The 23097-nt window shown below is 54.4% G+C and overlaps 1 protein-coding gene across 1 annotated transcript in view; it reads right to left on the bottom strand.

Moving 5' to 3' along the window:
- NOL6 (nucleolar protein 6) overlaps positions 1-23097 on the bottom strand; it is a 31131-nt gene that overhangs the window by 6741 nt on the left and 1293 nt on the right. The window contains exons 3-24 of the mRNA XM_075411517.1: positions 22150-22266; positions 21707-21886; positions 20893-21061; positions 19974-20108; positions 19666-19829; positions 19055-19175; positions 18687-18745; positions 18424-18525; positions 17791-17906; positions 17207-17384; positions 16683-16805; positions 16373-16521; positions 15540-15615; positions 13301-13441; positions 12895-13012; positions 12525-12679; positions 12129-12292; positions 11537-11689; positions 10262-10359; positions 8933-9057; positions 8683-8772; positions 4484-4681 (exon numbers count right to left, since the gene is read on the bottom strand). Of these exons, the coding sequence (XP_075267632.1) occupies positions 4484-4681; positions 8683-8772; positions 8933-9057; positions 10262-10359; positions 11537-11689; positions 12129-12292; positions 12525-12679; positions 12895-13012; positions 13301-13441; positions 15540-15615; positions 16373-16521; positions 16683-16805; positions 17207-17384; positions 17791-17906; positions 18424-18525; positions 18687-18745; positions 19055-19175; positions 19666-19829; positions 19974-20108; positions 20893-21061; positions 21707-21886; positions 22150-22266 (2931 nt within the window). The remainder of the gene's footprint in view (positions 1-4483; positions 4682-8682; positions 8773-8932; positions 9058-10261; positions 10360-11536; positions 11690-12128; positions 12293-12524; positions 12680-12894; positions 13013-13300; positions 13442-15539; positions 15616-16372; positions 16522-16682; positions 16806-17206; positions 17385-17790; positions 17907-18423; positions 18526-18686; positions 18746-19054; positions 19176-19665; positions 19830-19973; positions 20109-20892; positions 21062-21706; positions 21887-22149; positions 22267-23097) is intronic.

Raw genomic sequence — 23097 nt, 5'->3', positions numbered from 1 at the left:
GTGTGAATCCCACAACCAGCCTTTCATCTCTACCCAGAGCCTCCCAGGCACCACAATAACGTGACCAGACCAGCTCCTGCAGCACATCTCCTTAGAGAAGGAAAAATTAAGGCAGTCAGGACTCATCACCTCCCCTCCTTTCATTTTCTCCTTCAGTTAGGCCCCTTGGGGAAGGCCTGCAGCAATCCTTCAGCTCCAGAGTGCTCCTGCCTTGCTATCCCTTTTGATTTGAGAAGAGCAGGCACCTCTCAGGAGCTACAGGCTGGACAGAAGAAAAGTGGACCTCCTGGTTACTGGGCCAGGGGCACTGGGGAAGCTGCTACTCCCTGCCCCTCTCAACTCAATCAATATGCCTGGCCCTTTAAATTCCTTTTTCATGTGGCAAGCTCAGAACATGGCAGATGTTTCTCGTCTGCCCATAAAAGTGAACAAAATCCCACAGTACTGCTGCATGGCAGATGTCTCCCTTCGTTGCTATAAACCCACCACAGCTGCACTGTCAGCCTCGGCTACAATGCTGTTGCTCAATTCTGTGGTTTGTACTATTAAGGGAGAGCAAATTATTCTGAGTCAAAGCCAATCGGGTCTGCGGCCAAGTGCCTTCTCATCCAAAATGTCTCATAAGGATTCACTGCTGTCACCACACTCCTTTCCAGCACCAACTTCTTGCTGCAACTGGATCACCCCCGGGGATCCCAGCCTTCAAGATGAGGATGAGCTGAATGCTGCTTGGAGAAGCAAAAGCCGGGGAAGAGAAATGCAAAGATGCTGGAGAGGCTACCAACCAAAGCCAGGCCAAAGCACAAAGCCGACGCAAAGGCCTTGCCTTCAAGCAACAACATCGGTACACTGAGACACGAAGCAGGATGGTTTCTGATGGGGTAGTTTTGACCGACAGTATGCATCACCTGCTTGCTGGTGACCCTGCAGTGAAAAGTCAGCTTTTGAGGCCTTCAGCACAGGAGAAGGACACGGCTAAGTTACAGGAAAGCACATGCAGCATCACCGCTTTGATTTTTGAAAAGCAAACACCTGTTTGCCCAGAAAGAGATATTCATCAGCCCCTTCAGGTCTGCCTGCTACTGATCTGGAAGCTACGAGAGCCCAGTGAACTGGTACTGCAGGATACCTCCAATATGACGGCCGCAAGGCAACACAGCCATACCCATCTGAGAGCCTTCAAGAGGAGGAAAAGCCCCCCCATCCAGGGGTGCCGAGGCAGATTTCAAGCTCTCCACTCCATACTTCACTCTTCAGAGAAACCTGTGACTGGTTTCTGCTCTGTTCCTCCCAAGCACCCTCAGGCCAAAGACAGAGACACCAAGCGAACACAACACTGCTTCCAATGAGGCAATGTGACCTTTGCGCATATTCATGTTTCTTCATTGCAATGTTAGTATACTGGATTTAGGACCAGCTTTAATTTGCAACCCAACCAAATCCTATTCCAAGTCTATTACTACCTGTATAAAGAAAGAGAGAAAACAGACAGTAAAAAATCACTTTGAATGTCATAATTGACTGGATCAATTAAGTCATAATTGCTTAAAGGATAATGAAAGCTGCTTTTCAGGGAAGTCTCTTCTGCACCTTTCACTTCTGGAGCCATTTGCTGACACCAAGTTGACTAGAAGCACAAAAGAGTCCTATAAACTGCAACACACCCCACTGAGTTTCCTGATCAAGTGCCGCGACAGACAGTGTGATCTGCTGCAAGCCTGCTAACAGCCTCCCCAGGGAGCCTGCTCTCCCCATCGGCTCAACCAACAGCCTCCAGCGCCTCTTCAAGCAAGAAGTCCACCTCCTGCCAGGTCTCCATGAAAGTCTCTTAGCCCTGACCCCTCTGAAGACACAGAGGCTTCAGCCTCATGCGTGCAGGCACCTCCAGCACCTTGGCAGCTGCTGAAAGGCTCTGTTCAACTCTAATCTCCCTTCCACTATGGCATGGAGAGGGATTTCGGGCTCAGAAAACTCCATTTCCTACCCAGACCTATGCCTCTTGGTTGAGGTTTCATAGTGGCAGATCAAATCCTCATCATGCAGGGAACAGAAGAGAGGGGCTGGTCTTGATATTCTTCCTCAGATCCAGATGCCAAGAAAGAGTAAAATAGTGAACATTCCCAATTGCTGTGCTTCCTGCTCCCTTTTAAAATTTTTGTGCAGGGTGCTTCTCCCTCTCCTCCTTGCATATCCTGGACCCCCCAACAAAACCCTCAAATACTCTCTGCAATGTGTCCTCCAGCTTCAAAATCACCTTCCTTCTCACAGGCAGGAGAGAACCAAGCACCTGCTCTCCCCTCTTCTCCTTCACGTCTCTCCAGCTAAACAAGCAGCATTACTTGCAGGTAAATTGTGGGACAATTCTGAGGTCTTCCTCAATTTAAAAAGGTCTTGCATGCATCCCTGTCTCTCCCTTCCTTGCCTCCCCCTAGACTGTCCCAACCAGCTGTGGGTGACAGAAGGACCAAGCTCACACCTTGCTAGACCTGGGAGCTCTACAAAAGCCACAGCACATTCTCACAAACCGGCAAAGATCAGCACGAAATGCAGCTGGCAAGCAGCATGGAAGGTAACAGGGCTGTGCCTAGGGTTGAAGAAACCTTCAAATAAACCCTTCGAGGTTTTCTTTGGCCATCTCCTAAGCTACTTGGGTTAAGGTGAAAGGGGAGCTTGAACCTAAAGGGCCCAGCATTTTCCAACCTGAACTGGAGTTTTAGTTCAGGTACCTCTGCAATTCCTTCTACGGACCTGGAGGCAAGATCTGGCCCTTTCTGCTGTCCCTCCTTGCAGCTGCCACCACCACCAAGCCTGGCAGAGGTAGCAGAGAAATGCTCGGTGGCCATGCAGGTTTAGCCAACTGAGGCACCAGCAAATGCTAAACCCTGTAGGAGGCAGCCCAGAAGAGACACTACCCAAACCTATTCTTCTTCTGCAGGCACACCTCCTTCCCCAGCACAAGCTTGGAGAGAAGCTGGTACCAAATCTTCAGGCAAGAGAAGCATATGGGAAGGTGGACAAAACCCTCCTGGCGTGTTGGTTGGGAGAAGGGCAAGAGGAAAGCCCTCTGACCTGCCATGCTGCCCAGGAGGGCTGGGAGGGCCAGCCAGGAGCTGCCAAAGCACAGCTAAAGCTGGAGCCTCCCCACCTCCAGCTCTGCCTTCCAGCAAGCTGCAGCTAGCACAGGCCGGTTGCCGCAGGGACCTGAGGAGCCAACACAAGCTGCAACAAGGGAAATCCCAGTAAGACATTAAGAAACAAATTTGCACGACGGTGGCTGAACATTGTGACAGGGAGGCAGGAAATCTCCACCCCTGGAGACAGTCAGCATTCAACAGGGCCGGGCTCTGCACAGGCTGCTCCAGCGTCAACGCTGGCTCTGCCCTGAGTGGGGAATCACAGAATCAGAATCACAGAATCACAGAATAGTAGGGGTTGGAAGGGACCTCTGTGGGTCATCTAGTCCAACCCCCCTGCCGAAGCAGGGTCACCTACAGCAGGCTGCACAGGACCTTGTCCAGGCGGGTCTTGAATATCTCCAGAGAAGGAGACTCCACAACCTCCCTGGGCAGCCTGTTCCAGTCTGCAGCACCCTTCCTGCCAAAGCCAGCCTACGATTCCTATGGCAGTTCTGACACTGCCCACAGCACTTCTGCAGGTAAGGGGTGACAGCACTTCAAAGTCAAGCCAGGTTTTCAAAAAAGGGCATCACAGCCCCACCTCTCCGCACAGTAACACTTACTCAGCTCCTGCACACAAAGCTGGGAAGGGCCACAGAGGCAGAGGCTGCACATCTGCAAAGTACTGGCTGTCCAGATCCACTGTGGACCACCGCTGCCGCCCAGCATCTTGCATATCTCCCCAGCTTGCTGAGTCTTTGGCATGGCTACATGGTGGAGAAGCACTGGGTTGATAACTGTATACTGATGTTCTCCATATACCCACATTACCAACTTCCTCTGCCATCATGCACGTAACCAGCCCCAGAGAAACCATCCAGTGACCAATCTTCAGCCTCTATGGCTCACGCAACCATTGGCCTAACAGCAGGAGCCCTACTGGTGCCATGCCATGGACTCCTGTACATCCCTCCAGAAAATATGTGTAGCTACTGTCCATCACACACCCCAGCTGGTGCAAGAAGCCATTAAAAGTCAATTAATGACCTAGAGACAAAAGGCTTAAACATACTTTTGCATGAAATATCACATTCTTCAGCAAAAGCTTCATGTGCTTTGTATCTGAGGTCATTCTCACATCAGCAGCACTCCCATTTCCATGGAAGAAGTGGAAGAATGCATTCAACAGGCCTTCTGCTGAAGAAGTGATTTCAGATGCACACAAAGAGTGACCGTCACATGCAAAATAACATAAAGCTGTCACTAACTAGGTCCTGCAGTGGCAGGCAACTAATAATCTGAACACCAGAAGCCAGCTCCCCGTTAAGCAGGCAACCCCCTGGGCCTCCCCAATGGGCTGTGCTTACTCTCAGCTCCTGGAGGTAGCACTGTACGGGGTCATAGTCCACCACAGGAAAGAGGATCTTCACAGAAGTGCTGTTCTTCACCATACCCCGAGAAAACGACTTTAGCGGTCGGTCCACGCCCTCCAGGTGTCGAGGAATCTGGTTTGGATTCAGGTGGATTAGGACATCGTAGGAGTCCAAAGGAGGGCGGAAGACCATCTGCAGGGAAAAAAAGACCAGTGCTGCTCAACATAGGACACAGGTGAGCAGAAGACAGGAGAGGTTTCCCAAGTCTTTGTTTGCATTTTATTCCTTTCTTCTTAGAGAACAGTAAACCAAAGCCAAAATTTTTGTGAGATTAATGTCAGAATTTTGCCAAAACATCCACAGGAAAAATATGGCTGTGGCAGAGCCCCAGGGAGCTCCAGCCCATGCCGGCCACCCCATTCCCTCTGGGCTGAGACACATCCCTGTTCCAGCATGGGCTTTGCTCACATCCAAAGGATGCGACCCTCATGCCCCATGCAAGTGCTGTAACAAGGACCCTGTAGAGAGCAAGGTGGTTCCCCCATGGCCTCCTCCAGGTGGACAGCCTAAATGGTCTCTAGACCACCAAAGTGCACAAGGAAGGACACATTCGATTGTCACAGACCTACTGCGCAGTAAGCTCAACACTTAGAGAAGGCAGATGCTCCCTCCCACGTCAGATGTCTAGCCAGAAGGACTACACTCTCTACCCTACTGGTTTCCCAGGTTGGCAGAAAAATCCAACTGCTGTCCCCAGGAGTTGGGGACGGTGCCTGGAGAAGAGCTCTCCACAGGGCCAACATGGTGCTCTCCAGCCCTGACCAGAGACCCCAGGAAGCCCACCTGAGTGCACAACAGTGGGGTGGGCAGTCAGAGAGGGACAGACGGTGAGCTGAGACAGGTAACAGACAGGTAACCATGCCACATGTGGCAGAGTTCCAGAACAAAGAGGGGAGCCAAGAAGCTAACGGGAGCCGAATGACACCCAGGGGACATGAGGACCTATGTAACAACGGGACGGTCCCATCTGCCCAACAGGAGCTGCCCCAGTGGGCAGCAGCATCTTCCATCAAGGAGGCAGAGAGTGTGAGCAAGCCCCGTTAATGGAGGGAAGCAATCCCAGACACATAAACATTTGGACAGGCAGGATCTGGCACAGTGGATACAGCTGCATTAAAAGGAAAAAAAAGAAAACTTAGAAACTATGTGTACGTTTTTGTGAAATAAATGGTGCAGGGACATGAACAGAGGCATGGGACACCGCCCAACTTGGTGCTGGCAGAAAACCCACTGCTTGGAGCTGGTTTATAGCCAGACTGGGGAGATCTCACATGAAGAATCTTAGTGACTAGCAGCAAGTCCCAGCTCTAGTCCACGCAGACCTCCTTTCCCACCCAGCTGACCAAGTCCATGTCTTATTATGCCCCCTGGGAGCAAAGAAATGGAGCTCACAAACCCATGTCTGTATCTGCATGAGAGTGGGCATGGCCCCAAGTCACCCAAATGAAAAGGCAAAAAAAGCCTTGGAGCACCCTCTTTGATACATTAGAAGAGGAGGCAACTCCAAGTTGCACTGGAAAGGCTTTTCCCTCCTCCCTGCCCCAAGCTTTGCTTACAAATACATTAGCAGCCCTGGAAACAGCATCCCACAGGCCTGGGAGGACACTGGTACGGACCAGAAGGATACCCTGGGGATGGGAAAGGACTCCACTGCAACGGCCAAGGGGAGGGGAGAGGGAAGGAGGACCACGGAGGCTGAGACGAGGGGTTAGGAGGATGCTCTGGACAGCTGATGGCTCATTTCGGGAGCTAACCACGCCCAGCTCACACCACACCTCTTGAATTTTGGTTTTGGGTCCACACCACGACTGTGGCACACTGGGCACTGCTTACATATGCAGCATCTCACCCCTCACAACCCTGCCATGAACACTGCTAGCACCTTAAGTAGATCTCACCCCTGCAACACTTCCAGCACATAATGCAGTGGAACCGAAAGCAGTGTCGGTAAATACTTTTTGTACTGCCCAGACAGAAAAAAAAAAAAAATCTGCTATATGGGGGGGGGGGGGGTGTTTCCTAATGTGAATTTGTCACATCTAACCACTGTTTGGCTTTTTGAGTCCTCTCAGCTTCAATTGCCTAGGTCACTACTTGGTGCACCAACAAGCTCCCCTCCATGCATCTCCCTTCAAAGGGCAAATAAACATCTCCACGTCTCCCAGGTAGATTTCAGTAATGGATGTTTTAACTTAAAACACAAAATCACTGAGAAAATTAAGAAGGTTAAACTATACACGGCCTTGCTCCTCTGCTCAAACCAAAATAACACCTTCCTATAGTGCCCGTTGGCATCCTGCCAAAACATCTGCCACCACGGGTCTGGTTAGACTCGAGCACATAAGCCAGATTTGTACAGATACACCAAGAGAGTCTCCCAGAGGAGTCATTTGCTCCAGCCACAGACTGATTAGCACAGGATCATCACAGGTTTGCTCAGGTCCCAAGAAAACCAGAGAATACAAACCAAATGTTTCCTAGTCAATGGTATTTCACCCCAAGCTGCTATGCAGAGCTGGGTCACCCAGAAGCAGGGTAGCACAGGGGGGCACCAGCCCCCATTCTCCCATTCATTCTCCCTTTAGGATCACCAGTGTAACACCAATCTAGAAGAAGGGCAGGAAGGAGGATCCTGGGAACTACAGGCCTGTCAGCCTGACCTCGGTGCCGGGAAATATTATGGAGCGATTCATCCTGAGTGCGCTCACCAGGCATGTGGAGGACAACCAGGGGATCAGGCCCAGCCAGCATGGGCTCATGAAAGGCAGGTGCTGCTTGAACAACCTGATCTCCTTCTATGACCAGGTGACCCGCCTAGCAGATGAGGGAAAGGCTGTGGATGTTGTCTGCCTGGACTTTAGTCAGGCCTTTGACACTGTTTCCCACAGCATCCTTCTGGAGAAACTGGCTGCCTGTGGTTTGGATGGGTGTTCCCATCACTGGATAAAGAACTGGCTGAATGGCTGAACGCAGACAGTGATGGTGGAATGGAGTTAAATCCACTTGGTGGCTGGTCAGGAGTGGTGTTCCCCAGGGCTCAGTTTTGAGTCCGGTCTTGTCGAACATCTTTATCAATGAACTGGATGAGGGGATTGAGTGCTCCCTCAGTAAGTTTGCAGATGACACCAAGCTGGGTGGGAGCATTGACCTGCTTGAGGGTAGGAAGGCTCTGCAGAGGGATCTAGACAGGCTGCATCGATGGGCCGAGGGCCAACTGTATGAGGTTTTACAAGGCCAAATGCCAGGTCCTGCACTCGGGTCACACCAGCCCACGCAACGCTACAGGCCTGGGGAGGAGTGGCTGGAAAGCTGCCCGGTGAAAAAGGACCTCGGGGTGCTGGTCGACAGCCGGCTGAACATGAGCCAGTAGTGTGCCCAGGTGGCCAAGAAGGTCAACGGCATCCTGGCTTGTATCAGGAATAGTGTGGCCAGCAGGAGCAGGGAGGTGATCGTGCCCCTGTACTCGGCACTGGTGAGGCTGCACCTGGAATACTGTGTTCAGTTTTGGGCCTCTCACTACACGAAGGACATTGAGGTGCTGGAGCGTGTCCAGAGAAGTGCAACGAGGCTGGTGAAGGGTATAGAGAACAAGTCTTACGAGGAGTGGCTGAGAGAAGTGGGGCTGTTTAGTCTGGGTAAGAGGAGGCTGAGGGGAGACTTTATCGCTCTCTACCACTACCTGAAAGGCAGTTGTAGCGAGGCAGATGTTGGTCTCTTCTCCCAAGTAACTCGCCATAGCACAAGAGGAAATGGCCCCAAGTTGCCTCAGGGGAGGTTCAGATTGGATCTTAGGAAAAATTTCTTTACTGAAAGACTGGTCAAGCATTGGAACAGGCTGCCCACGGATGTGCTGGACTCACCAGCCACGGACAGGCTCAAAAAACATCTACATACGGCACTTCAGGATATGGTTTAGCAGGCATGGTGCTGTCGGGCTGAGGCTTCCACTTGATGATCTTAGAGGTCTTTTCCAACCTATGATTCTATGATTCTCTCCTTGCTGCTCTTCATCCCAGAACAACCACGCACATCCACAGCCTGAATCCTACTACCACATCCCAGCAATTACCACTGAAGACCAGTATGCTTTGCCAGAGCCTGAAAACCCTTGTGGTGGTGCCCCAGGGGTTTACCTTCACATCCTGACTGTTGAGCGGGTCCATGAGCTGCTCCTCCAGGGCACAGAGAGACTCTGAGGCCAGCACAAGAAGGCGCTGCAGTATCTAGGGAGGGAGTAGAGCCGGGGGGTGAAACTCGGCAATCCTGGATGCAGCAGGGATGCTGCTCATGCACAGGGCCATTGGAGCTGGGTCCAGCAGTGGGAGCAGGGAACTGCCCCAAGCCAGCAACCATCGCAGGGCAAAGACAGAGGGCCCAGCTCACCTGGGCCGAGGGTCGCTCTTGGGTCCACATGGAGCTCCACTGGTCTTTGGGGGTGGCGATGAACATGACGGGGAGGCGAGAGCGAGCAGCCACAAACTTGTTCTTGATCTCTGTGCAGTCAGTGTCTGGAGAGCAGGCAGACGGGTGAGATGCTCTGCCCCATCGACCGCCGTCCAGCCTCCTCACCCACATATCAAAGCCCAGAAAAGTGCAGTACAACAGGCTTTATCCTCTCCCGCCCTCCGATCCCGCAGTCCACGCACCATCATAGCTCCATCACCTCGGGCTTGGCTCTACTCTCACACTTCCCTCGGCATCCACATGGAGGAAGTTTTGGAGACAGGATGCAGGGCTAGATGGACCTTTGCTCTAAACTCACCCAGGTGGGCCCAGGCACGGCTCAAGACACGGCAGGCACAGGGACTGACACGGGTTGGGAACTCACATTATAAGCTAACGGTAGGCAATGTATCCAAAGAGTTTTCTATGTCCCCGCCATCCCTGCCCTCCTCAAGGGGGAAACAAGTAGCTCTTTGGCCAAAACCGCTTCCCTTTTAGTTCATTAAAAAAGCTGGAGGGTAGAAAAATACCAGTTTACAAAACCCAGTTCTCTGTCTGAAAAAAGGAGTGAGGGAGTGCTGAAGCCCACAAAAACAGCGGTCCCTCCAGCATTACACACACCGCTATCGAACAAGTTTACCTTTTCTTAAAAATTGGCTTTAACTGCTGGGTGTAGCTATCTCCCCCACCCAACCATCACCCAAACCAGCACAATCCCATGGTCTCTTCTGGCTCCTGGGGAAATTCAGCACATATCCAAAAGATGATCAACAAAACACACGGAAGAGGGCAGGACCACAGGTCCACTAGGATGCACCAGCGTGCTCCTTTGGAAACCAGAGACCTTTACAAGGAAATTCTGAACGCTCAGGAGGTAAAACCTGGAGGACTGCAGCCCTTTTCCATTGCAGGTTTTGAAATCGGGGACTAGTAGATGATCCCCGTGGTCTGAGTGGTGCAGCAGCGCTCTCAAAGCAGACACAGCGCAGGAGGCTTTGAAGCTTCCCATTCAGGAGCCTGACTGCTCTCCCAGCACAACTGAAGCTTCAGCCCGCAAGAGTCAGGGCAAATCCTCCAGCAAAGACGCCTGCTACGAAGTAGCAGAGGGCTTCAAAAGCAGGGCAAGACAGGAGTAAGGGAGGGGAAAAACCCCTTGCCCCCAGCAGAAGCTGTGACACCTCTGCATATCCAAGACCCCTGGAACCAGGCGCTGACCAAGAAGGGCTCAAGACCCTCACATTGCTGCTCTCCCGTATGCTGCCTGCTCACCTGTGAGGCCAGCGTTCAGGTTGACGATCAGAGGGTTGTTTTTCCAGTCAAAGGTTGCCAGCAGGTCGAGGAAGCGCAGGAACCCCACCTGGGGAGAGCTGCAGGCGAGACAAAACAGTTCAACGCTAGCATTGTCGCCATTGGCAGCAACCGGGACTTGGAGGTGACTTAGCAATGCCCAGCCCACATGCAGCCCAAAAAGGGATGTCTGTGGTGGAAGAGGGAAGTCCAGAACAAGCACAAGGCGCTTCCCCTTCTCTGAATCCCCAGAGAAAGTCTTTCCCCCTTGTTCCTCCCTCCCCAAGTAAAAGAAATCAGCAAAAAAGTGAAACAGTGCCCCCGGTCACCCCATCTCCCACCACTCCCCCGACCCAGTCTCCTGGGGTTGGAACAAGAGGGAGGTGGAGAGAGGGCTGCTCCCTTCTCTGGTGCAGCTCCAAACAACACCAGCCATGCTCCCAGTGTGCTTCTTCCCCTGTGACACAACACGTGTGCGAACCCAGACAGCTGGGACGATGGGGCTCCTGCTAGGAGGGCATTTTAGGAGACACAAAAGCATTCTAGGCATCAGGCTGTTACTCCTTGCTACTCTGGGGAAGGAAATCAGACGCCAAGTGCAGGGCAGAGTAATTTTTTGGCTCCAGATGGAGCAAAAGCAGTCCCTTTAACTTAATTTCATCCCCTCTGGGCTATATCCCATCCACTTGCCAGGGGCCAGGCAAGCCTTGCTGGGTTATTTACAAACGTGCCAGTTCAGTTCAGCTTTCAGTGGCTGACCTCTGGCCCTTCCCTTTGGAATCCTCTCCAGCAGGAAGGGAGGCTGCAGCCACCAGCACCACCATAACATCCCTCCCAGGGAACCCAGGAGCCCCAGCATGCTGGTAGCCACAGCGCAGCCCTGGCCCCTGCTTCTCCTGGTCTTCACCCCCAGGACAAGGGGCCACATGGGTACTCATGAAGGCACACAGCACCCCGTGGCTATGCCACCTGCACCGAGGCCACGAGGACACTTGCTCCCGTCCTTACCTGCTTCCCTGCGGCGCACAAGGTAGGGGAAGCCACAGCCCTGCAGTGCCAAGCACCTCCATCTGCTCTGGACAGCCATTGGCAGCAGGGCTTGGGACAGCGTCTTGGCAGCGCAGGGGTCTCACATTCCCTGCTATGCACCCTCCCAGCACCCAGAGCACCTAGCAGTATTCCATCCCTCCTCCATCCCAGGTAAGCTAAAAAAAGGACTAAATCCCCACCGGGCCAGCCTAGGTTCCTCAACCTCACCTGGGTGGTGTGAAAGGGGCCGGGTGGAGGAAGAGAAACGCCACCAGGAGGTCCAAACACTCCTCAGAGATGTTGTCGCTCAGAAGCTGGGCGCGGACCCAGCGCTTGGCCAGACGGCAAGTGCTGCCAAAGACGGGGTGCTGCTGCTGGAGCCTGCCAGGAGGGAGACAAGCCACTGCTCAACTCACACATTGCAGGACCCAAAATGACCTCTTGGCATTCAGCAGAAGAGAAGAGGGGCAAATGTCTGCCAGGAACATGTGTGCAGCCTCATGAGCGCAGGGCACTCTCTGCAGGTCTTGAGGTTTTGGGGGAACGAAGGGGAAATGCTGCCACATGCTCATCCCTAACCAGGCGGCTCTTTAGTACTTGTCTCCCCATACCAGTGACCTTGGATGTGACAACAGGGACAACCGGTGCCACCTCATCTCTCCATCCCCCCGCAGAGCCTCTCACGAGGTAGGCAGAAGGGCCACTTCCCACCACAAGCTCCTCTCCCCGCCATCACCCTTCAACATCTAAGGGCACCTCCACACCGCTTTCCAGCCACATCCCACGTCCTGGACCCCCAGGCACCCCCCGCCTCACCTACCCATGCAGGGAGCTGGTTAGATAGGGCAGATGCAACGTCTCCAGCTCCAGCTGCCGAGACTCCTCTGTGTCCTGGTACTTCAGCATCCCTTCAGGGGTGACCACTTCCTTCAAGATCAGGGGCTCCCGGTGGTAGGCTACTTGGAGACGGAAAATGTAGCCATCCTGAGGTGGGAGCAGAAGGTGAAGTCAGGCTTGGTGGTAATGTAAGCAGGCTACGCTGCACCTCAGGGACACAACAGCAGTGTCCTGGCATCAGCGCAGTCTCACTATGCTCTTTCCTATGCCCACCATCCAAATCCTGGTTTTGACCAGTAGGACCACTGCCACAGCCCCCCCGCCTGCCTCCTCAGCAACAAGTCTAGTCTGGAGAAGGTCCCCGTTTGCTCCCCCCTACCTTGTACACGTCGGTGTGGGTAACCGCAGGTCTGCAAACGAGCTGGTGCTGCTCCTGGAGGAGCTCAGCCAGCTGGAGGTGGAAAGCCGCCTTGATGCGCTTGATGGCTTCTTTGTCCTGTGGCCACCGGCCACTGCCTTCCATGTGGCAGATGACTGGGGGCAGAGGGACAGCAGGAGGCCAGTGAGCCCCAGGCAAAAATAAGGTGTTGGGGTGGCTGGGACTAGAGGTTACAGCAGGAGAGCAGGAGGAGCTGGGGCTCTGCTGCTGCATGCAGCACACCAACACAGCAGTAACGGAGCCAGCGCCACCACGTGCCTCTGCTTCCGTCCCCCCAAATCATCCCCCGCTCACACCTCTCCCCACTTACTCTTCAAAGGGGCCATGTAGGCCGGGCAAGGCTTCTCCTCCGAGGGAAGCAGCAAGTGCTTGGTCCTGAGTCGGGCATGGAAGGAATAAATCGGCTTCATGGGAATGGGAGGGAAGACCTGGGAGACAACAGCCGCCCGGGGAGTGAGAACAAGGAGCAGAAACCCCGGGCACCATGCACCCCCTCACCCAAACCTCCCACTCCAGCAAAGCTCCTGGGCATGGCCAGCTTGCCAAACTTGTGCACAGCCAGCTCCAGGACAGCAAAGAAGAGGCACTGCATCACCCCAAGGGCTCTCAGGAACCACCAAAGCAGAAGGGTGACAAATTCTCTGTTCCCTCAGCCCAGGGCCTCCCCCCAGCTCCTCACAGACCCCCACACGTGGGCTGTGCCCGAGGACACTCACATCTGTATACCGGAGGGCTGGATGCACGCCCTGCACAGCAGTCACCGTCAGCGGCAGCTCCTTCAGGTTCCACAGCTTGCGGCTCAGGTCATCGTAGGAGCAGATGACGCTGACCATGGCCTCCTCGCCCGTCCCTGATGCCTGCGGACACACAGGGAGCCTCTCCGTTCACTTCTCCCACTCCTGCACGGATGCCCACCTCACCTGCCTCTCAGGCTGACATCGCATCCAAGCTCCGAGGAGCCAGGATTGACACCCCAGGGAGCCGCTTCTGGTAAGAGCACTCAGCGAAACGGGGAGGTGAGAGAGAGAGAGGGAAGCCAAGGGCAAGACTGTCTGTGGCTCCTCAGAAGCCACCGGCATCCTAGAGGCTGCATTACAAGAAGCAAGTGAAATTATTTCCTGTGCAAGACACTCAGGCAGCACCGAGAGCTGTATTGCCAGCATTCTCCCTAGGAAGGGAGCAGCTAAGACTGATTTGGGGTAAAGAGACCACACACTAGCAAGGTGAGAGCTCTGCCACTGCCTCCACACTGGTTATCAAGATGCCAACAGGGGCAGCAGTTAACAGAAAACTGCTCCAACTACATCCTCAGCCAAGACAGAGCTATGAAGCATGGCAAAAGGAAAGACAGAAAATATCCAGACCACTGCAGGAGCCCTGGGGAGGGTGGATGAGGAGCACCAGAAGGAGAATTGCTGCTGCCCTTGCTGCTTCCACCTCCCTAAAGGACAGCAGAGGAGCCTGAACAAGGAGAAAAGGTCTTCACCAACACCAAAGCACCGGGCTCCTACGTGGCCAAGGGGAGCTGCACGCATCCATCCAGCCTGGGCTTTACGGCAGAGCAGCAGCACCCTCTGCGGGGTGCGCCACGAACGACAGACCCCGTCCTGCCCGACTCTACAGCTGGCTGCACCATCCACCTTCCCTCACTCCCCGCGTCCCTTGAGCACGGCAGACCCCCCAGGCAAACAAGCAGCTGGAGGAGCAGAGACACACACCTTACCCACTGCTCTGCACACAAGAGCGAGCATCTCAGAATCACAGAATCCCAGAATGGTCAGGGACCTCTGTGGGTCATCTAGTCCAACCCCCCGGCCGAAGCAGGGTCACCTACAGCAGGCTGCACAGGACCTTGTCCAGGCGGGTCTCGAATATCTCCAGAGAAGGAGACTCCACAACCTCCCTGGGCAGCCTGTTCCAGTGCTCCGTCACCCTTAGAGGGAAGAAGTTCTTCCTCATGTTCAGACGGAACTTCCTGTGCTTCAGTTTGTCTCCTTCTTTCGCTGAGGACCAGCAACAACCGGACTCCCAAATGCCCCTCCAGCTCTGGGAAAGCGCATCGCCTCTCAGCATGGCCTTTATCCACCCTGCCCACCCCACGCTAGGTTGAAGGGTCACAGCGCAGAGCTTTTGCTGCCTCACCACACAGTGGGCTCTACAAACCAGCATCTCACCACAAATCTGATGTGTAGCTCCGACCCAGACCACAACTAGTCCTGGCACAGGGGACTTTCAGTCAGATTTGGTCCCCTTTGCTCTTAAAAAGGGAAAGGAAACAACTTCCTCCTCCATCCAACAACCAGGTAAAAAGCTGTTTTTACCAAAGACCAGCATAGTGGTGCCAAAGTGCTCACGGCTCATCATGGCTTTAATTTCACAAGCTGGAGAGCACAAGTAAGGAGGGCAGTATTCCCCAGCCTCCAAAATGTATCTTTTCTTTGCTTCAGATGCACGTTCAGCTGTAACAGTACGGAGGCCTCAGTGTGCCTGATCCACACTTTGCAGCATGCCAGGAAAGATCCTTCAGGGTCTCTCTGGTGGGCCTAAGGGATGAAGGCACAGGATTGTCTGGCCCACGTTTTGAAGGACACAGGACCTGAAAGGTGCAGCCGGAGAAGCAGAGCGGGACAGTGATATATCCTCAGACAATGTGGACATAGTGGACACAAGCAGATAGAGGAGGCCAGTGGGGTGTTTGCAGGAGAAAATCGGCTGCAGGGGCTACCAGAGCAAGAGGACTTCAGCAGCTACCCCCTGGCTGGCATGAAAGGCTCAGCAGATCCAAGGAGACCACCATGCTGCCCATCCAAGCGCCGACAGGCGGGCACTTTCCTTACCCTTGCTTCCTTCTCTTTGGAACCACCTAGCTGCCACAGGGCCAGAAAGCTAAAACGACCTCCTCTTAAGCCCTTCTCATACCTCCCTTCCCTGAGAAACCCACAGCCCCAACTGTACCTCTTGCCCAGTCCTGATCACAGACTCCAGCAGGGCTCCAGTGTAGCAGATGGAGGAGTCAGGAATGTCCGTGTGGCTATGTGGAAGAAGAAAACAGAGCATCAGACCTACGACACATCAGCCCATCCATCCTGACACTGCACGCTGTGCCCACAGGCAAGGGTCAGTTCAAGAGCAAGGAACCCCTCCATACAGGAAGGTCATGGGGAGGACACCAATCTCTGTGCATTCCTTCCATGCCCAAGTTATCCACCCAAAGCGGCACAACTCCTCGTTCAGCTTCACACGATTCAAAGCTGAAGCTGCCAACATGCAGCCTTTCCTCACAAGGCCCCTTCTCAAGTCAAGATAAAGAGGCCACACAACCCCTTTGTTCTCAGCAAGAGGGTCTCATTTTCAGCAGAAGGCCTAACCTGCTACAGGGAGGCTTTCCAATGCTGTAGGGACCACTACAGGGTCTCAGAGGATTTAATGAAACATCCTGTAAGGTCCAGATGGATTCTCTTCCAGCTCTGCGAACAATGAGTGTCCCAACATCCCATTTGCACGTAAGGGCAGGACCATGCTGCCTCCTTGCCCTTCACATTGCCACCAGCAGAAGCTACAGCACCATGCGCTTGCCCTCCCCACCTTCTCTTGGGAAGCAGCTCGCAGCATCAGGACCATCACCAAAGTGACTTCCAGATTTCACAAAGCCAAAGCTACCCACAACGACCCCCAAAGGGCAAAGCTGACAACAGGGTTACCAGGGACGTGGCACAAGACAGGAGAGTGGCAGTGACCCCATGCAGCTGCAGGTCTCCCAGCCTCGGCTGCTGCTTGGTATGACTTACAGCTTCAGCAGGTGCCTGACGATCTGCTCAGGAATGAGGCGTTTCTGGCAGATGGTGTCAGCCTCCCACACCACCGCCTCGCAGATGCTGCCATCCTGGAACCGCCGCAGCTCCGATTTCTCCCCCCAGAAGGTCCGGAAGTCCAGGGCCTGTGGGGTGGATGTTGGCCAAGCAAGGCCAAGGACATGGGTCAGCACTGGAGCCAGACAAACCACTCCCATGACCACTAGCCAGCCCCACAGCCACCCGCAACCACAGAAGAACACCAGCTCTGCTCCACCCAACTCAGCACAAGCAGGGCTCCCCTTACCTCAGGGCTGTCGGCCTGCGGACCCTTCTCCAATGTGCTGGCAGCAAACTCAGGGACAAACAGGAGCCCAAATGTCAGGGACCCAACATCCTTGTGTTTCGGGGGCTCAGCATCAATTGACCACTGGGGGAAAATGGGGAACATGAAGCAAAAGGAGAAATGAGGTTGCTGGAGCAATGGCTGCCACAATATCGGGCTGCTAGATGAACCTCCTGCTACACGCTCTTTGGTGCCTGCACAAGCACGGACAGGGAAACCCTCATTTAATAGGTGTCCCTGATGAGAAAACCAGTTGTCTTCACCCTGCCCCATTGCTGGGCCAGGAATTGTGCCTAGAACCAGCCTTACAGTTGCAGCCCACAAAGCAGTGCAGGGCCTCAGGTCCTGTATATCCCACAAAGAGGACAGGTCTGTCTCCTCCCCCAGTGAGCAAAGGTCTCGTCCCCACACCCAGCAGTGCCACGAGGGACACACAAGACCCCAGGTGCTGCGAAGGATGCAGTGTCATTGCCGAGCTGCATTACCTCAGGGATCTGGGGCAAGGCGTGAGCCACGAGCAGTGCTCTCCTAGCCAGCCCACGGGTCAGCAGCGAGACAACAAAAGGAAGGGCTGCAGCCACGTAGTTCCCACCCCAATCCATCAGCTCGTTCAGCAGCTGCATCTTCTTGCAGGCACCCTGCAGCTTGGAGACATGCTTCAGGCTGCAGAAGAAGGAGAGAAGCTGGTCACCCACCTCTGCCACCAAATCCATTCTGAGAGACACATATGCTAGGGGATGGATAAAGTGGGGAGCTGAGGGTCCTAGCTGAGGATGGTGGCTACAAGAAGAAAGAAACACTGCACTTTGGCATCTCAGGATGCACCACAGATGCTGATCCCTGGGACAGTTATCATTCCCAAAGACCAAAGCACTTCCTTCTCCTGGGAGGCTATCTAGACAGTAGAAGTGGAGTGGCCAAATGCCAGAGGCACCAGTGTCTATCTCAGAGCTAGCGTGGCCACTTCCCACCAAGTAAGTCCAAATCCACCCCAGTCCAAAGCCAGAAGCAGCCCACTCCTCTCTGAACAGGCTCCTCAGCACTACCCCAACAGCACAGCAAGACTCACTGGAAGACATGGTCAAAGGTTCTGAGCATGGGCTTCGCAGTCATGAGCAGCACCTGAAAGCCGTCCACCATGCGATCATCCAAAATTTCCATGGAGTGCTTGGCTTCGAACTGGACCTGAGCAAGGAGACAAGACAGAGCATGAGCATGAATTGGAGGGGAGAAGGAAAGCAAATCCCTCCAGCAGCAGTCGCTAATGCTCCTCCATCAAACACAGCCACCACAGATCCATGGTCACCACCAGACCCTGATCCCAGACAGCCTCTGTACTCAGCGTGAAGCCAAGTCACCAACAGCTGTCGCTGCGGGCCAGACAGTCCCTCCTTGATATGCCTGCCATCAAGGTAGTGTTGTTCTGCTCCAAAACAGTTATTTCTGTCAAACAGATGCTCGGCTTCACCCAAAGGTACCCATGAAGAGGAAAACAACTTTCCTCTGTCACTGAAGCAAGACAGGTAAGCCAGCAATACAATCCTTAAAATGCACTTCTAAGCTTCAGAGACAGAGATCGATGTTAAAAGTTCAAAAAGCTTAAGAGTCCAATATCCTCCTCCAAGATGTCTAAGCACCCTCTGCTTGCCTCAGCTTGCTCCTAAGATGGCATCTCAGGATGCCACCACAACCTGCCTGGTACCTGGTGGTATTTGCTGGCAGTCATATCAGCACAGAGGTTCACCAGCCCGGAGGGATCCACAAAGACCACTTCAAACGCCTGGTGGAAGTCATCCAGGACAGGCTGGAAGAGCAAACACAGACCTTAGTGCCACGGCGCAGCACAGACACCGGGACACCACCACCTCGCTGCCGTCCAGATTCCCTGTAACAGGCACATCCCTGCCCAGGCAGTGGTGGCAGCACAGCCAGACGCAGGCACAACCCCCGCCGGAGGCTGCTTACCAGGGAGGCATCCACATCCTTCGCTAGGCTGATCCCCGTCACACTCAGGTCAGTGGTGGCTGTGGGCAGACAGGAAGGAACAAGTCATGCCTTGTCCCCCACTGGTGAGAGTAGTACGGCCATGTGCCAATACCACCACAGTCTCACAACGCAAACAGTGCTACAACACGATGCTGGCCTCCAGGGCTACCCACCCCTCTGCAAGCTGCTCCATCCAGCCCTGCTCTGCTGCCTCATCCCCATCTGCCCACCTCACCCACAGGGTTCTCAGCATCAGAGGGAGAAAAGCCCCAATTCCCCCTTCTCCCAACCATATTCAGGCTTAATACGGAGACTCTGCTGACACTAGCCTTTCCCCGGAAACTCACCCAGGAACTGCAGGGTGCTCCTCAGCACCTGGTACCCACTCATCATCTTCACGATCTTGCGTTTCATCAGCAGGTAGGCAACCAGCATGGAGACCAAGAAGCCGCTGAAGCACCCCAAGCCCTGTGAAAACAGAGGGCTGAGCCAAGGAGAGCTCAACAAGGCACCACAAGCCCCAGAGCCCATCCGACATGACTGCTTCTGATCTCTATCATCACCAGCAGGGCAGCCCTCAAGCCCCAACCCTGGCAGGAAGACAATCTAGGCAAAGCCCTGTACAATGAGCAGAGATACAGATCGCCTCGCAGGAAGGCAACACCTTAAAGTTCTTTGGGAAATGGGATGAATTCCACCCTAAAAAAAAACCCCACCCCAAAAACCGATCATTCCAGGGATCTCAAGGAAGCATGATTGTCCGGTACACACAGACTCACCCAACCACAGGGTAAGATGGAGCTTCTTGAAACCTAACACAGCTCACACAAGTCACAAGCCCACCACACCACCCACCAGGACCAATCCACCACCTTTCCACCCCTAGGAAGGGAAAGCAGGCCAAAGGCGCATTAGCCAGGCGAGCAGAGCCTTCCCTGTCCCCTGGCACAGGACACACCTTGCTGAGCTGCCGCTGGTTCAGCCAAACTTTGAGAAGGGCCAGGCCATCCTTCATGCCCGGGAAGTCGGTGGCTGCGCTAGATAAGAACTGCAGGTGGGACAGCAGCACCGTGTCGCAGAGGATGGAGTTGTTGTAGTGTGGGGTCGGGGGCTCGGTGACTCCTGTGTGGGGAGACGACAGCACGTTGGACCCAACTACAAACCTCCTGTTCACAGAACAGGGCTGCAGCAAACCCACCTCCCGGTGCTGGGTGCAGTCTCTGGCTGAACCAAGCAGCCTCGTGTTCTCCCAGCCCCAGGTCCTACCTTCGTTGGGGGTGCTCTGCTCCATGAACCAGGCTGTCCGGACATTGTTCTTGCTGGGATAGAAGCGGCTGGGTTTGAAGAGACCCGGGGCAGGGCAGGCATGGAGTCGGACGGTGACTATCTTCTCATCCTTGTCTGTAAGCACCAGGGAATAGATATGCAGGAGGAAGGGATATCAGAGATGCAGAGAATGACTTGAGAAAACAAGGAGCATCCTCAGCTTGGGGAAAGGAAAAGCTCCTTCCCAGCAAAGCTCAGCAGCAGTGGACATCATCTGAGAGCAGAGAGTGACCACATTCCACAGCCACCGATAACCCTGAAGTCACACTGTTCACGACCATCTTCCTCCACCGCCCCTGGCCCGTCGGGTACCCATTTGTTCTCTCAGCAACCTCCTGCCTGCCCTGGCCTTGCCACGCTACTGCCTGTCCCAGATCCAAACCTGCTGTCACCTTGGGTCGGCAGAAACAAGCAGCACCCAGCAGCCAGTGCATTCCATCTCATCCCAGAAAAGAGCCAGGCTGCTCACCAGTGCCTTGGGAAGGCAAGGGGACGGTGCGGAGCAAGGACGGGGAGGGCAGGAGGAAGGACAGCACTAGACACAGATGTGATTTTGTAGGGTCTGCTTAATTCCCTGAAGTACCCACAGGGAGGGCCAGCCAGCAAGGCGAAGGCTGGGGAGCCCTGCCAAGCTGCAGAGGCAGATCAGGAACCACAGCATGGGAAGAGACCTTGAGGACTAGGAAGTGTGAAGGAAGGAGACAACTGGGCAAACCGAAGCTCCAAAAGTTGCCACCAATTGTGATGACAGGCCCAAACTGACCGCTCTCCAAAGGGTCTCTAGTGAGACCACCACCACCCTCCAGCTAATGCCAGCACCCAACTCACTCGCCCCAACAGAGATATGCTCAAGTGCTACCTTGCGGCCTCAGGAGCAGGATGGGCTTGAGATGGTTGCTGTTCATGTAGGCAAACTTCACGCTGCCGAAGAGCTTCTCCTTGGAGAAATGCTGGGCAATGCGGGCCAGGTACAGAGCTCTCTTCCGGTGGTAGCGCTGGTTCAGGTTATCTTTGTCCTGGAAGATCTCCTGGGAAGAGAGGGACGGGGCAACCCCACCTCACCTGCCTGCAGTGCCCAGTTCAGCCCGAGGCAACACACCACCCACCACCCTCTGGCCCCACAGGCAGCCCTGTGTCAGACAGGCTACTACAGCCCCAAGGGGCTCCAAATCGAGCAGGAGCACTACCTTGCTGCTGGCTCACCAGGCTCTAGGATCACAGGAGACAGAGCAGAGCCATACAGCCAAACAGGCCGTCGCTTGGTCTCAAACTCCATCACACAAAATCTGGGCTGCAAGAGGACGGAGCTCTGGAGGGGTAACGGCCTGCAAGTATCACCCTCCCCGTAGCACCGACTTGGGAGCTGGGGCAGAATGGTAATGGGGTACAACACTGGACAGCATCTGTCTCCCCAGCAATGTGGAAGAGGTCCACCCCAGGCAGAGAGAAGGAAGATCCTCATGAGGAACTAAAATCAAAGCAGCTGCAAGCTCTGTTTGAGCGAGCGGTGAGACTGCACTCCCCAGCCGCTCACGGGAGTTGCGACACTGCAGGTCCAGGTGCTGCAACCTCACTCAGGAACAGCGAGGACAGGGCAGAGGCTGTGGGGGACAGGAGGGGACGGGGCTCAGCCGGGCCCCAGGCCATTTGGGAGCAGGCATGGCCAGACTCACTCGCGGCATGGTCACCGCCACGTCCACGTTGATCTCCGGCTTAATGCAGGTGCCCAGCAGGTAGCTGCCCACCACCCTCAGCTCGGCTGGGGGCAGGAAGCGGAACCTGCCCTTCACGCTGAACGGCACCTGCAGGAACGGGACCTTCACACCCTTGGGGAGCCAGGCCTGGTCAGTGAGCTGCGAACAGACAAGAGATGAGAAATGCTCTGAGCATCACCAACAGATATGCAGAGACCAGGGCCCCTCACCCCACACAACTGCAGGTGCCTGCATCCAGGGCTTAGAGATGGAGCATCCCCCTGCCCCCTCCAACATAAAATAAGGTATTATTTTTTCAGCCCCTTAGGGAGATAACGCACAGGGACCTCTGCCTGTACAGCAACAGCAGAGCCTGCCCCACACAGGGGTCTTGCTGCCTCCTCCATCCCTCTAGAACATACTTCAGTTTCTGGGGTCTCTGGGATGGCACTCAGCAGGCTGTTAATCTCATGGAGGAAGGCATCAATCTTCTTCTTCTTCGTCTCCTTCAATGTCACCTCCTTCAGAAGCTCTTCTATCTGTAGAAGGAAAGGGGACCACGAAAGGCAGCTGCAACACTGGAATTGCTCCTGCCCTTTACCTTATCCTCCAGCACCAACCACGAGCCTGGTGAAGAGGGCAGCAGGTGAGCTGGGGATCACACCTGAGCCTCTCCATAAACCCTGCCTGGTGCAGGGAGTCTGGTCAGCGCATGGGCAGAAGGATAATGCAGCTCCTGCCACCTCCTGTAAAGTGCTGGATGGAAATCAACTCCACCCCACTGGCTTCTGTGTGAGGTCCAGCCAAAAAAAAAAAAAACAAAAAAAAAAATAGATGTAATTTGTGTATGCCCAGCTCTCAAGAAACATTTTTTGTATGACTGAGATTCAGCTCCACAGAACAACCCTGCAGACCCTAGGGATCCTGCCACCACAACCAGCAGTTCTTCAGGAGGTCAAAGCTGCTCCTCATAAAATCAGCAGCGTCACAACAACCAGGAGCCAGTCACCAGACCGACCTCCCTGTAACACAGGTGAGCTTGCTTTACCAGGACATAAGCCAACCCTCCTGTCCCACCCAGAAGCCAGTCAAAGACAGGAGCTGGGTGCGCTTAGTGATGTTACCTCCTCACCCCAGTGCGCAATAAATCACCACATCAGGGCACACAGAATCATAGGTTGGAAAAGACCTCTAAGATCATGAAGTCCAACCATCAACCCAACACCACTGTGCCTTGAACACCTCCAGGGATGGGGACTCCAGCAGTTCCCTTCCCTGGAGCGGGGCCAGCTGCTGTAGCTGTAGAGCTCTGACGGGAGGAGGTGAAGGTTGGAACTGTAGAGTCATTAAGGTTGAAAAAGACCTCCAAG

Source organism: Opisthocomus hoazin, chromosome Z (genome assembly GCF_030867145.1).
Source record: "Opisthocomus hoazin isolate bOpiHoa1 chromosome Z, bOpiHoa1.hap1, whole genome shotgun sequence".
In the NCBI taxonomy this organism is placed as follows: Eukaryota; Metazoa; Chordata; class Aves; order Opisthocomiformes; family Opisthocomidae; genus Opisthocomus; species Opisthocomus hoazin.
Note: the sequence above shows the minus strand (reverse complement) of the source record. Positions and strands in the feature narration are given on the sequence as shown.